The 23,608-nt window shown below is 38.5% G+C and overlaps 1 protein-coding gene across 3 annotated transcripts; it reads left to right on the forward strand.

The window, feature by feature from the left end:
- On the forward strand, positions 1–23,320 carry syt14b (synaptotagmin XIVb). Of its 3 annotated transcripts, none has more exons than XM_067417254.1 (9): positions 1–68; positions 3,553–3,600; positions 5,205–5,354; positions 10,862–11,011; positions 11,104–11,318; positions 13,669–14,106; positions 14,188–14,368; positions 17,016–17,072; positions 20,571–23,320. In XM_067417254.1, exons 1-9 carry the CDS (start codon positions 56–58, stop codon positions 20,885–20,887), a joined length of 1,569 nt encoding a protein of 522 aa, XP_067273355.1. In that variant the 5' UTR covers positions 1–55; the 3' UTR covers positions 20,888–23,320. The 3 variants fall into 3 exon arrangements, with proteins under 3 accessions (XP_067273355.1, XP_067273358.1, XP_067273357.1); XM_067417256.1 differs by lacking the exon at positions 1–68 and adding an exon at positions 157–184; XM_067417257.1 differs by lacking the exon at positions 17,016–17,072.
- The last annotated feature ends 288 nt before the right edge of the window (positions 23,321–23,608 follow it).

A 23,608-nucleotide genomic window follows, 5' to 3' on the forward strand; every position in this document is an offset into this window, starting at 1 on the left:
CCTCTCCTCCCTCTGACTTACACACCACCCCTTATCACGTCCCATTCACAGCATCATGGCGTTTGAGGGTGAGTATCATAACTGACCAGCGTGGGTAGGGAACACAGTGATCTTTATTGCTAACAACACGTAACAGGGGCAGACTGAACGTACTTTGCGCGAGACGTTTGTATGAATGTTAAACGTAAGCGATTTTTTATTTTAAAGCGCAAGTTTAAATGCATTTTACGTGGTCATAGCTAGTTATTTGTTACTGCACCAATGCGGACAGTCAGCCATATGGAATAACGTAAACGTGCTGCTGAAATGACAACTAACTGTAATAACACGTTTACTAGGTTAAATCTTCATTTATAGAGTGCTTAAGTTTTAGTCTGTTTGTTTGTTTGTTCGGTGTTATGTCGTCGCGTTATGAAAGCGACTAGTGTTTATAACGACATGTGAGCGAGGTCTTCATCTGTTATTCGTGTCTTTGACCCGCCAGGTGGTCGCGTAAAGTTAGATTAGTAATGCTACAAGATGATACATTGTCCTCTTCTGTGAGTTGACATAGTAAACAATGGTGAAAAATGTTTCATTACAAAAACGAAACAAAAGGATGTTGACATAGTATAGCTTTATTTTACAAAATGCACTGTGGTAATGGTAGCCTAGTGGAAGATAATATGACATTGACGCTGCTCTAATTTAAAGATTACCATGTTTAGTGCGTTTATGGACAACTGCCACATGGTCAGATAAAACATTAATTAAAAAAACAACACCAAGACACAAAATAACTTGCATAGGCTTGAAAATTAGAAGTGGGAAAGTAGGTCTGATTGATTATGGCAAAAAAAAAAAAACATTATTACTTACTTCATTATTACCAACATCATACTAATACTGTGTTTGACCCCCTTTCGCCTTCAGAACTGCCTTAAAGGGATAGTTCACTTTGAAATTAAATGTTGATATGTTTTAGCTTACCTCATGGGCATCTGAGATGTAGGAGTTTTTTTTCCCCCAGTAGTTTCAATTTTGATCATTTTAGGTCAAACCGTTCTTATCTGTGCCTCACATAATGCAGGTCCATGGTCACCACCTTAAAGAGCATAAACAGAGAAGTCCAAATTAAAGAATCCCCCATCGTAAGTACACACTGATGGCCTAAGACACGAAACGAGCGGTTTGTATGAGAAAACGAACAGTATTTATATCGTTTTTACCTCTTGTACACCACAGGAAACACGCACGCGCGCCCTTGGATCAGTCAGACGTAGTGGTGTACAAGAGGTAAAAACGATATAAATACTGTTCGTTTTCTCACACAAACCGCTCGTTTATTCCAAAAAGTCATTTTTAAATTTTTTTGAATGCCAAATTTCATCCCCAGCCCAAGCCAATTTTAATTTTCAATTTTAATTTAGCTATTTTAATAGCTTTAGTTTTGGTTGTCAAAAACAAAGCAATTTGTCTGAGGCAGATCTTTGCAATTAATTAGTTGATAAAATTAACAAAACCAAAATCTGAATGATTTGTAACAACAAAATGTTGTTTTAATCAAAATATAGATGTTTAAGATATCAATTGCACTGAAAAAAAAACTTTGGCTCAACTTTTTAAAAAAATCACACGAAATATTCAAAATTGACTCAAAGAAATCATTTAAATTAGTTTAACCTGAAAAGTTTAAATCCATGCAACCACTTTGTGAAGGTTAATCAAACTAATTATTTTAGGTTGGAACAAAACAATTTTTTTGTTTGATCATCACCATTGTTGAGATTCATACACCGATCCTTGATGTCTGTGTAAAGCATCAACTAAAACTAAAACTATTTTTATTTTATAATCTGCATGTTATTTGATTACCCAAATTGTCCTGGATGTTGTGCTGTAGAATCACATAGCTATAATTATTAATACTATAAAATGAATAACACATACCTCTATAACTAGAGCATTAGGCGAATGGGATCAGTGATTCTGGTCACTACAAATAAACATATTCTGAACCCTTTTTCTCTTGCCATAACTAAAGTGTTTTATAAACACACATCTAAAATAGCCAGAGAAAACTAATGCTAACAATTTAAAGGTCAAGAGCCCAACTAAAGCAAACACTAATCTCTATCACGGTGACTTCAAATTAATATTATTTTCATTATGACAGAAATAAAGTCAGTCTGGTTAGTAATGCGCAGCTTGAAGCTGGTTATACTGTTTGTGGAGTTGTTTAATCCTCCTCTGCTGAGATCTTCAGAAATCTTCAGTCTTCTTTTATCTTCAGTTGATTTTTTGGGTGTGGCTGAAGTCAGTTAAAATAACTTTTAATCTAATAAAAATACTCTGATCAAATTAATAAATTCAGTTTAATGTCCCCGCTGCCAATTTATATTGTATCAATGTAAAAAAAAATGGATCCAACCATAAAAATAAACTAAACTAATTTACTTTAAATGAAAATAATAATAATTGTAAGCTATTTCAATGAGAAAATACACATTAAAAGAACAACATCAATGTAAGACTTTTTTCAGTGCTTTAGGCCTACCATTTTTTTTACAGCATGGTAGGCCTACGACGTTCTATCAACCGTTCATTTTTATTGCATAGAAAAACAGTCGGATAAGACATTCTTCAAAAGTGTTACTTTTGTGTTTTTAAATAAATAAAGTCATATGGGTTTAGAACAACCTAAGGGTTAGTAAATGAGCAGAGAAATGTAGTTGATTCAGTGGTTCACTTTTGGGTGAACTATTGCTTTAAGAATAGTATGTGACAATATTAATGAAAGGAAAATGGAATAGCTTGAGCCAGAAAAGTGTAGTGCAGCACACCGTGTATAAAATTATGCTTCCTTGTGTGTGTGTGTGTGTGTGTGTGTGTGTGTGTGTGTGTGTGTGTGTGTGTGTGTGTGTGTGTGTGTGTGTGTGTGTGTGTGTGTGTGTGAGCCTGTTTATGTGGTTTATGAGGACACAAATTTGTATAACTACATGGGTATTACACTGGTATTACACTATAAAGGTGGTTTATGAGGACATATCAAATGTCCTCATAATTCAAATGGCCTTAAAAACATACTAAATGATGATTTTTTGAGAAAGTAAAAATGCAGAATGTTTCCTGTGATGGGTAGGTTTAGGGGCAGGGGCAGTGTAAGGGGATATAAAATACGGTTTGTACAGTATAAAAACCATTACGCCTATGGAGAGTCCCTGTAAACCACATAGACCAACATGTGTGTGTGTGTGTGTGTGTGTGTGTGTGTGTGTGTGTGTGTGTGTGTGTGTGTGTGTGTGTGTGTGTGTGTGTGTGTGTGCGTGTGTGTGTGTGTGTGTGTGTGTGTGCGCGCAAGTGAGAGTAAGATGTGCATCTTCATTAATCAAAATGTCACGGCAACATTTTAACAGCTGCTTATTTTGAACGGTGTCACTGCAGTGTGCATGTAGAATCTGAATTGTAAAGTCAATGTCAGTGACATAAATACATAGCTGTGAGATCAAAGAGTGTCATAGGCTCTTTCTTGATCGCAAGCGCTATCTTAAAAGAGCTGTATCCTGTCCTCAGGTGGGGGGCGGAGCTGTGGTGTTCATGAACTCATCTGCGCTAGACGAGGTGAGAGCATCTTCCTGTTCCACCAGTTGTGCCTGAATATTTATTGTATCAGTGCTTCATACTTTTGAATAGATAAAATATAAGTAAATATTGTACCCCTTCACCTCCCTTGTCCCATACTTCTATCAATAATGAATGACCTATCAAGTTTGGTGAACAAAAACAAGCGTCATTATTAATTCACGGCAAAGGATTATGTTGCGAGCCGGAAGACCTATGTGTAAACAACACAATTTCTACTACTTAGTCGGTGATATTTAAATAAGCATGTCTTTGTCTCTGTCTATCAACAGCCACAGAGCAAAGGGGACGGTTTTGTTACATTAGAGCTGGCAGGGTGAAATGTCAAATAGTGAGTGTTGCGGCTTTGCCTTATGGGATTTGAGTTCATTTGGATTAGCAAAATTGCATTTGCTTACATTATCGCATTTGGGGTAAGTCACAGATCTGAGAAGTTTACTAATAAGTACATGTGTTTGTTCTTGACATTAACCGTATAAATGCTATTCAGTGTAATACAGACGCTACAAACTTTATAGTCTAAACTTGGTGTTTTTTTCTAACAATATCCCTGTCAATCTATGGCAATTAGCATAATGAGGTGTTTGCCACTTATATACAGTTTCGAGTTAATGTAGGGTAGGTTCCAATGGAAGGTCGAATGGTATTGTGTGCACAAAGTGTGAAGGAGCATCCGATTACCTTAGACTAGTGAATTATTCAGCACTGGGAGAGATAGATTGAAGACAGGAGCTATAGATTCACTCACTACAAGAGCTGGAAGGCAAGACCTTTTAAATATCATGGCCAATGGATCTATGAGGAATAAAGAACATTGACAGTGGATATATAAAGGTATTGTTGCCCACAAACCGACTGAACAAAGGGATCATTGGATTCAAGAGACATTGATGGACTCCTGTTACCTGCAGATTGTGGTAATATTTGCTGGAGCGCTGAGTGCTTTTACAGTTTTGCTGATAGTAATGCACTGTTAGGTTTAAACAAACTGCGACCAATGTATTTCATGGACTGTTGAAGAAAGCAGCGAAAGTCTGTGCTTTATTCTCATGATTCTACTGCAGATAGAATGTACACTAAAGGTTTATATTGAAATCTTATCTTGCAAAACAGAATCATCATCATTAGTGGTCATAACTTTTGGTCCCCACATTTATTTTTGGGTCTATACTTTTCACATGTAAAGAGTGGCTAATGTAGGATTTATTTTCTGTGTGAGTTGCAGTTGTACAGGTTTGATGGTAGTTAATACAAACTTGCAAACTTATGCAATTTGGAGAACATCAAACTGTCTGAAAGATTAGTAAACATCTAAAGGGCTTCTGTACAGTGTGTGTGAAATGGCAGTGTTATCAGTGCCATATTGACATTGAGAATGTAACTTGTCCTTTAAGAAAATTATACCATGGTTTGTTGCCCTGTCATTACTTGAGTTACTCACAATTGCATCCATCACCATCTACATTGCTTATCTGTTATCTACTGTTGGTAGATCAAGTTCTCAGCTCTTGACCTTTACTTTCTCAGCTTTTGTTCTCCAACTCTATGCTTTCTCTTTCTCTGTTTCTCTTTTTTTCTTTTAGTATCTCCTGAACTGCTAGGTGTCCTGTCCTCCATTGCATTCTTCATGGCCGTGATCGCTCTGTTTTTTCTTTACCTCAGCAGCAAGCTGTCAGTGGAGAGTCCAAGCAGTGATCTGCCACATTTTGAAGGGTTTAACAAGGATTTGCAAGGTAAATACTATATTTTCAATGAATATGTACATGGTTCATATATAATGATACACATATAATGTGTATCAAATCTAAAGTCCTGGGTATATTTAATTTTACATGTTCCGCTTCTAAAACATTTGGTTTTAAAAATAAATACAAAACCTGTGCTAATTGAAAGAAAACAAGTTAACAAAAAGATCGAATCCAATAATTGGTCATAATATAAAGTATTTCGACATTTAAAAGCTTTCTTGACCTGGAACACCGTAACTTTGTGCCATTTTACAATATAAAAGCATTTCAAAACTAACTGCCTGGTTAAACATTAAAGCATACTAGTGTGAATTGCAAAAAAAAATTTTTTAAATGTTATTTAATAATGACAAAATTACCCACTAATGTTTGTTTGTTTGTTTGTTTGTTTGTTTTTTTTGTTTTTTTGGGGGGGGTCACAAATTGAGGTGCATAAGTGCAGATAAAGGAGGCCTATGATCAATCAGATCTAACAAGAAATACAAAACCTGTGCTAATGAAAAGAAATCAAGTTGACGAAAATATTAATTCCAAAATTTGATGATAATATAGAGTAATGAGGGATTTATATGTAATTTTGGTAACACTTTACAATACGGGTGCACTAATATGCATTAATTCATGCTTAAATAATGCTTACTACATCAGCAACTAATGAAGATTCTATATGATTAATAGATTAAATAATATATGAATTTCTATTATTGAAATGTGTCTTTATGTATTAATTCCCTAACAAACATATTATATGAACTAATAATATAAATTAACGTGTTAATTACCACAATGGGTCTACTAATGTGGTTATGGGTTTTGAATGAATTTAATTTTGAATTAGTTAATAGTCATTTGCCTCAACAAGTAAAGTCATAAAATGATGATACCTTTGTAAATCATTAGCTAATGATTAATTAAAAAGTAGACAACTGGAAGTTGAAATGCATGGCTTCGACCCGTTGTAATTAACACGTTCATTTACATTATTAGTTCCTATAATATGTTATTAGGGAATTAATATATTGACACGTTTAACTAATAACAATTTATTGACTACTTAATCTTTTAATCATATAAAATGTCAATTTGTTGCTGATGCAGTAATTATTAATACATGGTTTAGTTAAGCATGAGTCATGCTTTAACTCATGAATATCTGGCTATTAGTTAAGCATTAATTAATGCATATTAGTGCACCCATATTGTATAAGTGTTACCATAATTTTTGTAGGCCACAAACACCACAAGTGTAGCAAGGGGATAGGGGTGGGGGATTCACTGGGTGAGTAAATTCAGTAAGTTTTAAGCTGTGTTCACTCTTGCCATCTTTTGTTTGTTTAAAACTCGGTCCGCTTCCAAATGAAGGTGCGGTTTGAATAATAGATGAGCAGTACGGACAAAATACATGTAAACAAATCAAAAACAGGAAGATGAGACCCTAAAAAGGACAGAATGTTCAAGCATACCTGTTTTTTCTCATCATAGTTGTGATGTTGCCTGTTACAGTTTGGTACAGGCATCAGAACTGCATCTCCTCACAGCAGATGATTTGTTATGTTGCGTAACAAAGAGGGCCTGACATTGTTCTGACTCCTTTACACATTTTGTGTTCTCACGTCACAAGCTCTCAGCTGGTCAAAATACCATCATATGCAAGTTACGCCTAGCCTGACGTAGTCATACTCAATTCTAGTCAGAATATGAGTCTGAAACCGCTCTATTGTGCTGTGACACATTTAACTAATAACAATTTATTGACTGCTTAATCTTTTAATCATATAAAATGTCAATTTGTTAATTTGATTATGGGGCTTGTTTCAACCGAACCAGGAAAGACCTCAATTGGATAGACCAACAACCAATCAGAGCAACGAAGTGACGCATTGTCAAATGTCAACATAGTTCAACTGCACTGTGTTGCCAAGTCCGCATTTTTTTCCGCGGGTTGTTTTCTATGTCCGCGGGTTGAAGCGACTATTATGTAATATATAGACCCATGAGTGCGAATTTTGGCAGCCAACCTTGCCAAAATAACACACATTTTACCACCCAAACTACAAGTGTGTAGTAATTTTTGTTCTAAACAAAACGAACATACCTTTGGTCCATTGCGATAATTTTAACTAACATTTTCGGAGAACAAGAAAATCCTCTCTGGGTCAAAATGACCCGAACACAACCTGAGGGCTTAGTGAGCTGACTTTCTAGTATTTAGAGCCATCAAGGTCAATTTAAAAGTATTTAAAATTAAATGTATTACTAATTATAGATCTGGGAGCAGGTTTGCATTATAGGCAGCCTAAATCAAGTTAGCTCACTAGGTTCTGTATGTCTTATATACCCTTAAATCCTTAAATATGAGATGCTTACCAACACAATGTTACTGATAAAATAACTTTAAAGATTAATGTACAAGCTGACTCTTCAACAGAATTCGCGGTCAGTTAGCAGACATACACCAAAGGCACAAAGCAATGGCATTTTTCAAGAGCTTCCAACAGAGTCTCCCTTCCGTCAGTTCCCTTCTGGACTCTGTCTCAAACACTGTCTCGACTGCCGTGGACGATTTGTCCTCTGCAGTGAGTGACGTCACCTACACTGTCAGTGACCAGCTAACTGAGCAGGTCAATACAATCATCAATAAAGTGCAGACTGAAGAGGATGAGAAAAATGAGGGTGAAGGGTCTTCTGATGAAGTCCAAAAGGATAGGAGAAACAGCAAACTGAAACGGCAAGAGACCGAATCTAATGCTGCAGACACTGATGGAGAAGTTCGAAAGAGCCGGAAATCAAAAAAGAACTCTATGTGGACTAACGAAATAGATGAAGAGGAAATCCAGAGAGAGAAAGAAAGACAAGAGGAAGCAAGAAAAGCTGAGGAGGATGAATGGGAGTGGGTTTACGCCCCCGCTAAAGGATGGTATCGTAAAAGGAGGGACCCAAACCAGCCACAAAACTCATCTCAGAGCACAGACATTCAGAAAGGGAACAGTGACCAACCATCACAAAATGAAGAGTCACTTTCTCAGAAGGAAAGTGCCTCCTTGTCCAGCAAACACAAAAAGGAAGGTGACATCCACAATGAAAATGCTAATGGAATGCACCCAAACGATAGTCTGGACTCTCAGGAAATTTCTGGTGATCCTGTTACATCAGCATCAAAGTATGAAAAGAATGGAGAGCACAATAGCGTCGAGGAAGATGATAGTCCTGAAAGATGTGAGAACACGACACAATCTAAAGGCAGACGAAAGGATAGCAACGAAGAAGATGAAGACAATGCATCATGTGAAGAAGGTAAAACATCAAAACAAAAGAAGAAAGGAAAAGTTTATAGTGACGAAGAACAGGAGAGCACTCAGGACTCAAAGTCAAAGAGCTCAAAGGCAAAATCAAAGGCAAAGAAGGACAAAGAGGGTAAAGGTGAGACTGTATGCTGGACTTGCTGTGCTGTGCTCTTCTAACAGGATGGTTCTGTATCACTGGTTCTCTTTTCTCTTTGGTTTCTCATTGCACCCTTTGATTAGGTTTTAACCAAGGACGCATCCAAATGGATAGTGTCTGTAGATAGTAGAACTATTGGCACCAATGGTCTCTACGATTAACTGTCACAAGGGGAGGGCGACCTGGTAAATTGTCACTTGACCAAGTAGGGTTCCAAACCCTGGTCCCAGAATACCCCCAACAGTACGAATTTTGGATGCCTCCCTTATCTGACACACTGGCTGCATCCGAAATCACATACTTCTACTACTTCTTCACATTCCCTACTACAAGGCGAAAAACAGTTTGTGACAAAATAAGTAAGTCCAAATTCACAGTCCTCACACAGTACTCACTCAAGAGTAAAAATTTCCCGGATGACCTACTACTTTACTATTTTCTATGCAGAACATACTTTTTTAGCAGTCTTGAAGTAATTACTTATTCAAAATAAGTACCTACTCAACAGAATATGCAATTTTGGATGCAGCCATTCAGGTCTTGGAGTCTCTACTAATCATCTAATGAGTCGATTCAGGTGTATTTGATTAGGGAGACAAAATGTGCAGAGTTGGGTCTCCAGGACCAGGATTGAAATCCACTGGCCTACTCCACAGATGTTCAATCTTGTACCTCGAGATCTACCTTCCTAAAAAAAATTAACCTACAAACTTAATAAAATACACCTGAACCAGCAAATTATGATCTTCAGGAACATTTGATAATCACACATGTGTGTTGATGCAGGCTTGGAACTGAACTCATGTGATGCACCTCATTCAGCTCCCTAGCTCCCGATCACGTGAATCATTTTATTGATCCCAGTTTCTACAAAAATGAACTTGGTTTCACTTTATTTTGATGGTTCCTTTAATACATTCTGTTGACCATAAGTCAATATTCCGTCCTTCGGGTGAGACATTAAACCGAGGTCCTGACTCTCTGTGGTCATTAAAAATCCTAGGATGTCCTTCGATAAATAGTAAGGGTGTAACCCCGGCATCCTGGCCAAATTTGCCCATTGGCCCCGGTCCAGCATGCCCTCCTAATAATCCCCATACACTGATTGGCTTGGCTTAATCACTCGGTCTCCTCTCCACCAATCAGCTGGTGTGTGGTGGGCGTTCTGGGGCAATATGGCTGCCGTCGCATCATTCAGGTGGATGCTGCACATTGTTGATGTTTGAGGAGATTCCCCCTTCTATATGTAAAGCGCTTTGAGTGTCTAGAAAAGCGCTATATAAATGTAACAAATTATTATTATTATAAGTAATGCTGCACCTACCATCACAATAAAGTGTTAGCAGATATTCAGCAGACAGTCTACTAATACACTATTGAGAATTAGTTGATATGTAGTTTTTTTAGAGAGTGATTTTTTGATTCAAACAGCCCTTATAATGGCCAACTCCCTGAATGCTGCTCTGGCTACAGAACTACGGAGCTGATTGAGTTGCACCCATAAAAATGATGTCCCTGGCCTTGTGAATTTTAGTGATAGCCTTACCTTCATTGATGTTGTCTTTTTTATAGGTGAAGAGTGTAATTTTTTGTTGTTATTGAGCCTATTATTGGTTGTCAACGTCTAGCTTAAAAAAAAATGATGTCAGTTTTTTGTCAGGACTACCTGTTTTCTCAAACCATGGAAGTTTACTTTGGGTGTGGAGAAGGAATGTTTGGGAAATTTGTTTGGGAACAATACTTTTGTGTTTAGTACCAATAGTTTTTTTTTTTTGTTTTTTTTTGAAATACCGCAGAAACTACACACTTCACCTTTAAAAATGTTCACATTCCCTCAATGTTGTGTCAAACCTTGCTAGAGCAAAAGTAGGAATGTTTGAATACTAGATTCAAATGCAGTCCTTATTTTTGCTTGTTGTGTAAAAATAAAAAAATTAAATAACTTGGGTATGGGTTCTAACCATGGACTCTTTCTCCTTTAGCATACCACTGATCTGCAAAAGGATTATGGAAGGTTATTTTGACTGTAGATCTTCTCTGTTCTTTCTTAGATGGGGGTTGTCCAGATAAAGGATCATCTGAGAGTGAGGACGAAACACCAAAAAAACAAAAAGACTCATCCTCTCACCAGAAGAGAAGTGGGTGGAGAAACAGGGATGCTGAAAACGAGGATTGCAACAGTGAAGCCTCACCCGAGCAGGGTAAATATTGTACACTGTCTGACTGTTGAAATAATTTGATTTATGCTGCAATCAGGATGTAATAATTTTTGCATTTGTGTCTCACTAACCAGCTAAAAGGAAAAAAGGTTCAAGTTCCCTGAATGAACTTCAGCCTCCACCATACCGGGACAAAGACGATCTCAAGTGTGGCTCAAGGGGCCGCAGTGATTCGGCAGAGGGCAGTGGAAGTGAGGGCAGTGAAGACCCTGAGGACACAGAGAGTTACCTGAATAAGGGCTATGAGGAGGACGTTCCTAGTGACAGCACAGCCGTTTTGGGCCCGGAGGTGAGCGCCTCGTCCCGTCGTTTCCGATGTGTTCTTCTATGAGAATCGTGGCCTCACCCTCTGATGCTCTTATTCACCAAAGAAACTATTACAATCCTCACACAGTGTTGTTATGTCTCCAAATAAGCCGGTCACTTCAGGTTATGTTGTGACATATTTGCAAAAGTTTTTTTTTTTTTTTTTTTTAACTTTTATTCACAAATCCCTTGTTTTTTGACATGAGATTTGTTTTTTTAAACACGTTTTCTTTGAGTCGAAGTGTGTTCATCCACGAAAATGCTTATGCAATGCCAAACTGATCAACTAAGACAGCTGTCATCCATTTCTCCATGTTTTTTTTTTCTTTACATTTATGTATGTTTGGATTTCCATTCACTAATGTCCTCTCCTTTAGAGACCATTGTAAAGTAACATTTTCAGCTGTTTATTAAAATATCACTTCATTGTCACATGAATGAGTCATGTCACTGATGGTTTTAATTATGAGGAGCAAGGACGACAGTTCATGGATTCTCAGGCTGGGGTTTGGTTCATTCTGGCCACATCTGGTAAGTTTGCCTTTGAGTTTGCTTGTGATTTGGAGTCACTGAAAGCCTGAATGCAGTAGACTTCTTGTATGTGAGGCCAGGCTACTTCAGGCTACTCCAATGATCAGACTGCGTGATTTTTGGAGATAGATATTTCATAGTGCTATATACTGTAACTCTCAGAATTCAAACCTTAATTCCCAGTCCAAAAAGAGCATTTAATGAAACTAAGGCCCTGTTTACACCTGGTATTAAGATATTTTTTTGGTCAATCAGGACAAGTGGACGATGCTAAACACGGGTGTAAATAGGATCTAAAATGTTTAGAGCTTGTCCACTTTTTACCACTTCCAGAGGTAGTCGAAAACACATTTGACCTGATTGCTTTCGTAGTGTAGACACTCATGTGGTCAAATTCAAACAGCCACAAAAGTCCGCCTATTATATAGCTAGATGGGAAACTTTTTCGGCCGAAGACCCAAGTTTGGCTTGAAGACGAAAAACGTACCAAGTACACAATTTTCTCTTACCATTCCTGATTTCTAGCATACGCTCACAGCATTCGGTGTGGTCATGCGGCTATCAGAGCAAAAACAAAAGCTGCTACTCTCCGTATGTTATGTTGTCTCCGGACACGTTCATATGTAAACTACACAAGCTTATTTTGTCCATTAGATCAAAAACCAATGCATTTACCCTCCCATAGAACCTCACCTCGAAGAAATCAGGACAAAAGTGATTGAAAGTGGACAAAAGAGACAGATAAAATGTCTACCTTGTCTACTTGTGATCCTATTGACCAAACATATCTTAATACCAGGTGTACACAGGGCCTAAGCTGCTAAAACAGCATGTTTCCACAACTTTCTGATGTCAAATCATGACCATCTACATATCAATGGGCACATTTACATGCACGTTCTTAAGCCGATTATGCCTAATAAGCCTTCAATGAACATGGTCATGTAAACGTGGTAACCTGTTTTCTTTTATCGGAGAAAGGTCATAAACGGCGTAAGCATAAGTTGGGTTTTGTAGCTTTTGTAAGTTTGTAAGTTGTAAGTTTTGTAAGTTTAATAAGGATTAATCTTTAATTTAAACAGTGAAATATGCAATTATTTTACATTTGATTACTTTATTCAATTTTTTTTACCTAAAAATTAATGTTAGACCCACCTGAAAAATCTGAAAAGCATTTTTTATTTTATTAGTTTCTTTGCTCAATAGTATTTATTTGTGTGCTGCTTGTATTTAAGTTATTTGTTCTTATTTTCTTTATTTTTATTTGACAGTTGTCCTTTTTTCCCTGAAAACAGTAAATACAGAACCGTACCGAAACCGTGAACCTAAAACCGCAATACAAACCGACCCGTGAGCAATCTATACCATTACACCCCTAGCGTAACGTATGTGAGAGGGTAGCACACACATTCTGAAAGCCTTCGGCAGAATTCAGATGAGCCATTTTAATCTAGTTTAATCTAGATTCATTTCCAAATTAATCTAGATTAAAATATATATCTATACTCACCTCTAATGTAAATGCACCCATTGATGACTATTCAGTGTTTAGAAAACTGTCTGTGATCAATTTACTATTGTAAGAGTAAAATGGAAATTTTGCATTTTACTTTTCATGGATGTGTGTAGCACTTGCCACCATGCTAAATTTCTGATTACAGTAAATAAGAAAATTATGATATGACTTACCTTGTCACCAACACAGGAACCCTCAAGTTCATTTTTTACATGCACATCCATTAATTACATATTCTAAAAAAAACGTTCATTTAACCTGTCCCATCTTTCCCTTTCTCTGACAGGATAGCTTAATCCCACCCCTTCCAGAAACATATGAACCAGAGGCTTTGGGGAAATACGGCACACTGGATGTAGCCTTCGAGTATGACCCTGGTGAACAGCGGCTTGCGGTGACAGTGACCGCTGCAACAGATATTCCAACACTTAAGAGCACAGGGAACATTTCCTGGCAGGTCCATCTGGTTCTACTGCCCACCAAGAAGCAGAGAGCCAAGACAGGAGTGCAGAAGGGACCCTGTCCCGTCTTCACAGAAACATTTCGGTTCTCAAGTGTGGACCAGGAGGCCTTGGGGGACTATGCAGTCCGGTTTCGTCTCTACAGTGTGCGGCGCATGAAAAAGGAGAAGGTCCTAGGGGAGAAGGTGTTCTACTTAACTAAACTCAATCTGCAGGGCAAACTCACTCTGCCTGTCACACTGGAGCCTGGCACCTCAGTTCCTGTAAGCAGTGTCTTTTTCCATAGTCGATCAGATTTCAGAGTCATAACAATCCATTTTGTATGTAATGACACTGTTCTTCAGGGCTGCGGATCAGTGGTGAGTGTCTCTAGGAGTGCGGGAGCTCTATCGTACCGCTCCACTGGTGAATCCTCCACTCCGGAGATTCTACTGGGTCTCCTCTACAACTCCACCACAGGGCGACTGTCCGCCGAGGTTATTAAAGGCAACCATTTTAAAAACTCTGCCACCGATAAACTGCCCAGTAAGAAATGCACCTGCACAATCCTTTTTAAAAGCAAACCTGTTTCATGCATGTGCTTAATGTCTTAAAGGGTTAGTTCACCCAAAAATAAGATGCATGTCATTAATGACTCACCCTACACTGTCAGAAAAAAAGGTACATTGCTGTCACTGGGGCGGTACCCTAAGGTACAAAACCGAAAAGGTACTACTATGTACCTTTAAGGTACTAATTTGCACTCTTAAAGTACTGATATGTACTTTTTAAGCTCATATGTATCATTTAGGGGTGAGTAAGGTACAAAGATGTACCTTTTCACTTTTGTACCTCAGGGTACCGCCACAGTGACAGCACAGTACCTTTTTTTTCTGATAGTGTAATGTTGTTCCACACCCGTAAGACCTCCGTTCATCTTCAGACACAGTTTAAGATATTTTATATTTGGTCCGAGAGCATTTCTGTTCCTTCAATGAAAGTGTATGCAAAAATAAAATAAAACATCATCAAAGTAGTCCATATGTGACATCAGTTGGTTAATTAGAATCTCTTGAAGCATCGAAAATACATTTTGGTCCAAAAATATCAAAAACTACGACTTTATTCAGCATTGTCTTCTCTTCCGTGTTCCTCAAATAAAGATTTGAACGGTAATAAATTAGCGTGTTAATTCATGATTCGGATCGCGTGTCAAACTGCCAAAATGTTGAAATCAAGTGATTGGCGATCCGAATCATGAATCAATAGGCTGAATCATAACTGTTCGAATCTTTGTTTGAGGATTGAAAACAAACACGGAAGAGAAGAAAATGCTGAATAAAGTCGTAGTTTTTGCTACACTTTTTGCACACTATAGGAACAGAAAAGCTCTCGGACTAAATATAAAATATCTTAAAGGGGGGGGTGAAATGCTGTTTCATGCATACTGATCTTTTTACACGGTTAAAGACTTGGAATCCCATACTAAACATAGACAAAGTTTCAAAAGTTAAGGTGGACGTTTGATGGGAGTATTTCTTTGTCAAAAATACTACTTCCAGTTAGTCATAAGTTTCGGCAAGTTTTTTTCGATCATGGGTCCACTTGACGTTAATAGGTCGGAATTTCCTTGTATGGGCCGCACAGACAATTCTACCGGAAGAACGTGAGAGAGAGAGGGAGTGTGCAAAAGCAACAGGCTACCATCAAAGTGCTGGCTCGTAGGCTGCTGCACAGGTGATGTGACTTCAAGAAATTAACAATATCTCCAAAAAAGTGCGTTTTTGGTTGCCAGACCAAGACAGTCCTGTACAGATTGCCAAAAAAACCTGCGTTAAGGCAACAGTGGATGTAATTTGCTTTTCTTTTGAGTTGCGCAAAGGTTTATGTCTGTTCACTGCATTTCGGTGCCGACTGTTTCATAAACAAGGTCCAGTTCGACGCAGGATTTTCTGAAGGACGCCTAATGCTGAAGGATGGAGCAGTCCCAACGATAAAGGTCCCAACGTTAGAACCGCAGGCGGTGAGTAAGACTGCTTTAAATGTCTGTGTTTTTGCCTATGCCCATCAAGTAGCCCAAACATGATCACGTATAGTTAATTGATCAATGGAGCATGCGATGTGTAGTGCGTGTACATTTGTTTAGCTGGCCACTATATGTGTAACTTTATGTTTGTGTATTGTAAAAGCACTCCAAACAACAATACACAAAGAGTGGGGAAATATGTTGAACTAAATAAGCGCGCTTCTTCATTCAAATGCGCTAATATTCCGTGTCTTTCTATGTAAACACTAGCCTGCCATGCAAAACCAGTCAGCTTACTACAATTGTCTACACAAACCACGCGTAAACACACACACACACACACACACACACACACACACACACACACACACACACACGCGCACAACTGCACTTCCCACATGTACACCTTCAAAGACAAAAAATATGACGATATAATTCAAGTATAAATATGTAAATAACACAAGTTGTACCACATAGAGACGTCCTGCTGTAGTCGTTTTTTGCTGCTGCTCCTGTTCAACTTCAGCCTCTGGGTCTGATTCCGGATCACAGATGTATGGCTGTATCTGATTAAAAGCCATTTTTTTTAATTTTGAATAAAGTTTTTTCCCGCTGTGAGGGATGACACAGCTTTACGACGCACTCAACACAATAACAGCGGCGCGCACACGTCATTATTTAGCTCCGCCCACCCGCTCGGCTTTTTTCGGAAAGACTCGGAACAGCGCATCTTTCTTATATAATTATAAAAAAAATAAAGACTTTTCGGAGATATGCAGGATGCAATGCTACTCTATAGGTACTCAAGATTGACATGACACTGACTGAAACTGAGTGTTTCACCCCCCCTTTAAACTGTGTTCTGAAGATGAACCCTTGAGTTATTTGATCAAAATGTAAAGTTCAGAAAATGTCTCAGGTTACGTATGTAACCATGGTTCCCTGAGAGGGAACGAGATGCTGCGTCGAAACGCTGCAGGAACGACATTAGGGTGAGTCATTAATAAAATTTAATTCAATTTCATTTTTGGGTGAACTAACCCTTTAAGCACACTTGTCTTAATGTTTGTTTTCCTTTTTCTATGTTCTGCTTGTAATTGAACTGCTCTCTTTTTATCTGTCACTGTATTTTCTATCGTATTCCTTTTTCTGTGTCCTGTCCTGTAGTTGGCCTGTTTTGTTGTGTAAAACACTTCATTAGTGGGCAACTGTATATCATGAGAGGTAAGTTTATTGCCATGTCGAAATGCCAAAACCACCCATAACAAACTCTCATTCTTTACTTGCTGTGCTCAACTGGCTCAACATTTTATTTTACTTACAATGTCCATTCAGTCAGTTCAGGATATTTGTGACCTGTATCCTGTAGATCTTGTAGAACATACTGTACACTACCCAGGCAATACAAAAAGTTGCTGTTTGGATTGTAAATAGGCAAATGTGTAAAACTAAATGATTGGATTGTTGCAGTGATTATGTTTCTAGCATGTTATATGTTTGGCAACAGTTCTTCTAATCCTAATTGACTAGAATGTGTAGTTTTTTCCTTTCTTAAAGGGGACATGTTTTGCCCCTTTTTACAAGATGTAATATAAATCTCTGTGAAGTTTCAGCTTAACATTACCCCACAGATCATGTATTATAGCATCAAATTTGCCCCTTTTTGGGTGTGAGCAAAAACATGTCGTTTTTGTGTGCCCCTTTAATTGCAAATGAGCTGCTGCTTCCTGCCCCCTTTCCTGAATAGGGCGGATAGTTTACACGTTATTCAGATACTTCGGCAATAACAAAAATTAACTATTGGTGAATCATAATTTGCATATACAATTCTACGAACTATACTGGGACTGTGATGTCAAAGTAAGCATCTTGCTAACTTCATTACCCCCAAAAAACTGCATAAACATTTAAAACACGAAACGTACATTAATCAGTTCTTCAACAACACCCCCTGTGGTGAAAGAAAAGTTTTTAATGCTGTTTATACAGGGGTTACACGATATAACTGAAACAACAATAATTTATTATTATGGTGAAGGGCCTCCTTTTGCGGCCAAAAAGCATCAATTCGTCTTGGGAATGACATAGTGACATTGCCATTGTTCTGGAAGAGGAATGACTCAAAGTCTTTTTTTTAAGCCATTCCTCTTTCAGAACAATGGCCATGTCACTATGTGATGCTAGTGAAGAAAAAAACGTTTCCTAACTTGCTTCTCCATAACACCCCAAACTGGCTCAATGATATTCGGATCTGGTGACTGTGTAGAACATGGGAGATGTTTAACTTCACATTCATGTTCATCAAACCGCTAGTGTTGCTGTATGTATTAGTGCATTATTATGCTGATAAACCGCACCCCCTTCAGGGTATAATGCTTGAACCATAGGTGCATATGGTCCTCCAGAACCGGTAAGTCTGGTTCAGTGGTCTTTATCCATCTTTGGCAGTGGACTATAATTCGCTCGTAGTAGAAATAGTGAGCCTATGATATTGCAGCCCGAACCATCACTGATCGACCCCTGTGCTTCACTCTGGGCAGCAACAGTCCACGTGTTAAGCCTATTTGGGGCTTCTCCACCATAATTCTCTCTTGTGGAAAACAGTGAAGGTGGACTTATCAGAGAATGATGCATGTTTCACATTGTTGTCCATGTGATTCATAAAACGCATTACAATTCTGATCGACTTGTAGATGACTTTGTAGTATTTGCTCTTCCTCTTCTTGATCTGAATCAGTTTCTGTTTCAAACATACAGTGCCTTGCGAAAGTATTCGCCCCCCTTGAACTTTGCGACCTTTTTGCCACATTTCAGGCTTCAAACATAGATATAAAACTGTAATTTTTTGTGAAGAATCAACAACAAGTGGGACACAATCGTGAAGTGGAACGAAATTTATAGGATATTTCAAACTTTTTTAACAAATTAAAAAATGAAAAATTGGGCGTGCAAAATTATTCGGCCCCTTTACTTTCAGTGCAGAAAACTCTCTCCAGAAGTTCAGTGAGGATCTCTGAATGATCCAATGTTGACCTAAATGACTAATGATGATAAATAGAATCCACCTGTGTGTAATCAAGTCTCTGTATAAATGCACCTGCACTGTGATAGTCTCAGAGGTCCGTTTAAAGCGCAGAGAGCATCATGAAGAACAAGGAACACACCAGGCAGGTCTGAGATACTGTTGTGGAGAAGTTTAAAGCCGGGTTTGGATACAAAAAGATTTCCCAAGCTTTAAACATCCCAAAGAGCACTGTGCAAGCGATAATATTGAAATGGAAGGAGTATCAGACCAGGGGCGTCAGACTGGGGGATAAAGGGTACCGAGTACCCAGGGCCCGAGGCTGGGGGGGCCCTTTAGAAGTCAGTAAGTCAGTAGTTTTCCATACATTAATCAGAGTGTGGCTTATTTTGTTTACGTTTTAAGTGTGTTTATGATAAAAATGCAATACCCCACCCATTGGTATCACTATGGTATTTGGTACAGCAAGATGGTTTGTACCCAGGGCCCAAAATTTGGTGCTACGCCACTGTATCAGACCACTGCAAATCTACCAAGACCTGGCCGTCCCTCTAAACTTTCTGCTCATACAATGAGAAGACTGATCAGAGATGCAGCCAAGAGGCCCATGATCACTCTGGATGAACTACAGAGATCTACAGCTGAGGTGGGAGACTCTGTCGATAGGACCTGAGACTGGGACGGAGATTTGTCTTCCAACAAGACAATGATCCAAAACATAAAGCAAAATCTACAATGGAATGGTTCAAAAATAAACATATCCAGGTGTTAGAATGGCCAAGTCAAAGTCCAGACCTGAATCCAATCAAGAATCTGTGGAAAGAACTGAAAACTGTGCAAAACTGATAGAGACATGCCCCAAGCGACTTACAGCTGTAATCGCAGCAAAAGGTGGCGCTACAAAGTATTAACTTAAGGGGGCCGAATAATTTTGCACGCCCAATTTTTCAGTTTTTGATTTGTTAAAAACGTTTGAAACATCCAATAAATTTTGTTCCACTTCATGTTGTGTCCCACTTGTTTTGATTCTTCACAAAAAATTACAGTTTTATATCTATATATATGTTTGAAGCCTGAAATGTGGCAAAAGGTCGCAAAGTTCAAGGGGGCCGAATACTTTCGCAAGGCACTGTATATGGCTGAATTAAACCAATTATTTTCATTTGACAATGTGTAGCGTTTACTACAGTTGACCGAGTGGATCAGGTAGTCATGGATCAGTGAGAGTGGAGGATGGGACTATTATGCATATTCACTGTGTTATCTGGGTATTGATTGCCAAGGTGCTAAGATTTGGCATTTGCTTTATTCTGAAATAGCATACAGTTTGGAGTGTACGCAAATTATGATTCACCCAATATCGCCATGGCTATGTTAGTAGTAGCATACTATTATACTACTTTTACTATTGCTGCAATATGTTTATTGTGCATAGCATGAAAATGAATGTGTGATGAGTTCATGTTATAAACATTGTGCGGTCATGTGATAATATAGCATACTACTGTAGTGTTTATAATGTAATAATGCCAACTGTTTCACTCTTAAATAGTATGCAGCACAGTATACTGCACAGTATTCAGTAAATAAATAGCAAGCTTGTATTTCTTTCTGAATATAGCCCGTGTTTGACTTGTTGCATGAGCTCAACATCACCACCAGGTGGTGCTAACTCACTTTCTCCCTTCCCTTTCCATCAGACACTTATGTGAAGCTTACAATGCTGGACTCCAAAGGGAAAGAGATGTCCAAATGTAAGACCTCAGTCTGCAGTGGCCAGCCCAACCCAAGCTACAAAGAGACATTTGTCTTCCAGGTGGCGTTATTCCAGCTATCTGAGGTCACCTTGCAGGTGTCGGTGTACAGTCGGCGGAGCAGCATGAAGAGGAGAGAGCGGGTGGGTTGGGTCGCTCTGGGCCTAAACAGCACCACAGAGGAACAAGAGGAGCACTGGACCCAGATGAAAGAGTCAGAAGGACAGCAGGTCTGCCAGTGGCACACACTCCTTCATCCATAGGAAGCAGTGAAAAAAATTAATGTGGTTTGGGGCCATCTGTGCAGTATAGGGGTGTCCAATCCTGCTCCTGAATGTCCACTGTCCTGCAAAGTTTAGCTCCAACTCCAATTAAACACACATGAACCAGATAATCAAGCTCTTACTTAGAAACTTCCAGACAGGTGTGTTGAAGCAAGTCGGAGCTAAACTCTGTAGGACAGTGGCCCTTTAGGCCCGAGTTTGGACACCCCTGTTTTTAGTAGGATTTAGTATGAGTAAAAAAAATAAAGGATTTGTTCACACTACATTGAACATTCAATCCTAATTTATTCCTTCATGCCACTCCAAACCCCAGTTTCTTCCTTTCAATGGTACATTTTAAAGAATGTTAATTTACTTCCATGCAAATCCAATTATGCCATTGGAACTTTTCAACCTTCAAAAAGGACACTGTTTAATTGTCATAACAACTGGAATGATCAGATCATTGAGTTAGTGAGTTCATGAATAGCCCCTTTCACACAGAAATTCCAGAAATTTTTGCACACGTTCACACAAATCCAGTAAAGATCCTGTGAAGACATATGACATGTAATGTCTCCTCAGTCTTAAGTTTGCTTATGATCTGCTCTTATGATCTCCTCTCTCCAATTCTGTGCATTTTTTTCTGATTTGTAAAATATCTGATCATAAAATAGCGAATCATCTGTGTTCATCAAATCATACGGGGTTCAGAATGTTATGAGCATGAGTAAATTATGACTGACCGTTTGATTTTTGAGTGAACTAAGAAGTGGCTGTAAAGTCACAGACATTATTGAAACGTTGGTGAAATTTTGCGGGCAAAAGTAGGTCTATTGTTCATTGTCAATGCATTAAGCACCGCTTACTCAGAAGTCACTTCTAAAACAAGCAGCTTTGTATTGTTAAACGCAGAATTTCTGTGTTCATTTCAACGAACTTGAATCCGATGATTAATCTACATCATTTTCAAGTCGTGCTCTTTAAGTTATATTTCCAATCGTGTTGCTTACCACTGAAATGACTGTATTTCGCCCGTGGAATTTCTCATACAGTTAAAGGTGACCACGATTAATTTGAACTGCACAGGAGTCCTCCATGTTGGAGGTGCTGTTGTCCTCTAAGTGACTGAGGGGGTGACCACACAGAATGCGTTTTTAAGGTTCGAAAACACGAGGCACACTGCACTGCCTTTTTTGGTAAGCGTTGGTAAGCGTGGTAAGGTGAATACATTCAAAAAAGGCGCCTCTCGCTGCAAAAACATGTTCTGTGTGATTGGGGCCTGAGACTGTATTCCTCAGGATAGCAGTAATGGAGCTGCTGTTTTTTGCAGGGTTTAAAAAAGTTAGTAGTCTGACAAGCCAGACCCACTTCAAGATGTTTGGTCTGGAAACTCACCATTGACAGGGCTCAATCCGAGGGGCGGGGCTTTCAAACTCCCTCTGCACGGCGTGCACGCAATTGGATAGCGCTACAACCAACCAGAGCAACGAAGGTGAAGCGGAGCTAGTTGACAGATTAAACTATCGCCGTATCCGGTCGGCAAAAGTCAGAACACATCTTCCCTTTTTAGGAATGACTTCAGTGCCGTTCTTTGTTCTTTTCTCAGAGAAAAGCTTAACTCCCAAGTCTTCCAGAGTCGCGGTCAAAGCTGATTCAAAAGACCGCCAGTTTCTGTGTTTACTAGAAGCACGCAAGCGCATCTCTGCCGTCACTATGTTAAGCCCCGCCCACCGACTCTATACACAATGTGGTTGGCCCGACCAGAGTTTGGCTTTTACAGCTCAGAAGTGTATATAGAGTTGATAGACGATACTCGCGGCAAATTAGATTTGTTGCCGCTAGGGTGCGTCTAGATTTCTAGGCTAAAAGGTTAGGCTACAGACTGAAAAAGACGCCTTATGAATACTATACAGAACATTGAACTGATCAACTGCCATTGGCACTGCCATCTGTAACAAACTGTTTATTTGCATCAAAGCATAACTATGACTGTACTTTTGTCAGTTGCATAAGCATTCAAAATACTTGAGGTTTTGCCTTTTTACTTGACTTGCAAATATGCAAATACAAATATGCACTGCATGGCAACAGCTAAAGCATCAAGAGAAACATTCATAATAGGACCAAAGCGCAAGTTCACATACATGATTCTGTTGATAAAGGGATATAAGGACTGTATCACACCAGCAATGTTGCAAAATATTTAACATGAAAATGTACAAGTAGGGCTGCTGAAGACTGTCTAAATGTAAATAAATTAACTTATGTCTAAATGTTACTGAAGCAAATCTGAGTAATTTAACTCATTATTTTTGTCATCTGTTTTCATATTGTGGAAGTAAATGCTGCATTATGTATGTTTATGCTGATTTGGGTTCATTTTTAATCTTTGAACATTGTAAACTTTTAATAAAATCTGAATTTAAAACACTTATGCAATATTAGCAATGTTATGAACTTTACTTTGCTTGGAAAAACAGTTAACTGATAATAATGCAATTCAAATGCGCTTTTATATCTTGTGTCGAATATTTGTTTTTAGAAATGTTGTAAGTGCAAATGGGAATTAATTAACTAAGAACTTGATTGTTCATCATTCTCAGTCATGTTTAATAATTCATTTCATCACTTCTGCAAACAGACCGGATGTTGTTTGGCAACAGCAGATAAGAGATTGTGGAAGAAAAAAAAAACTTTATTATAAAAAGTGGCATACAA

This window comes from Pseudorasbora parva, chromosome 15 (genome assembly GCF_024679245.1).
Source record: "Pseudorasbora parva isolate DD20220531a chromosome 15, ASM2467924v1, whole genome shotgun sequence".
Lineage (NCBI taxonomy): Eukaryota > Metazoa > Chordata > Actinopteri > Cypriniformes > Gobionidae > Pseudorasbora > Pseudorasbora parva.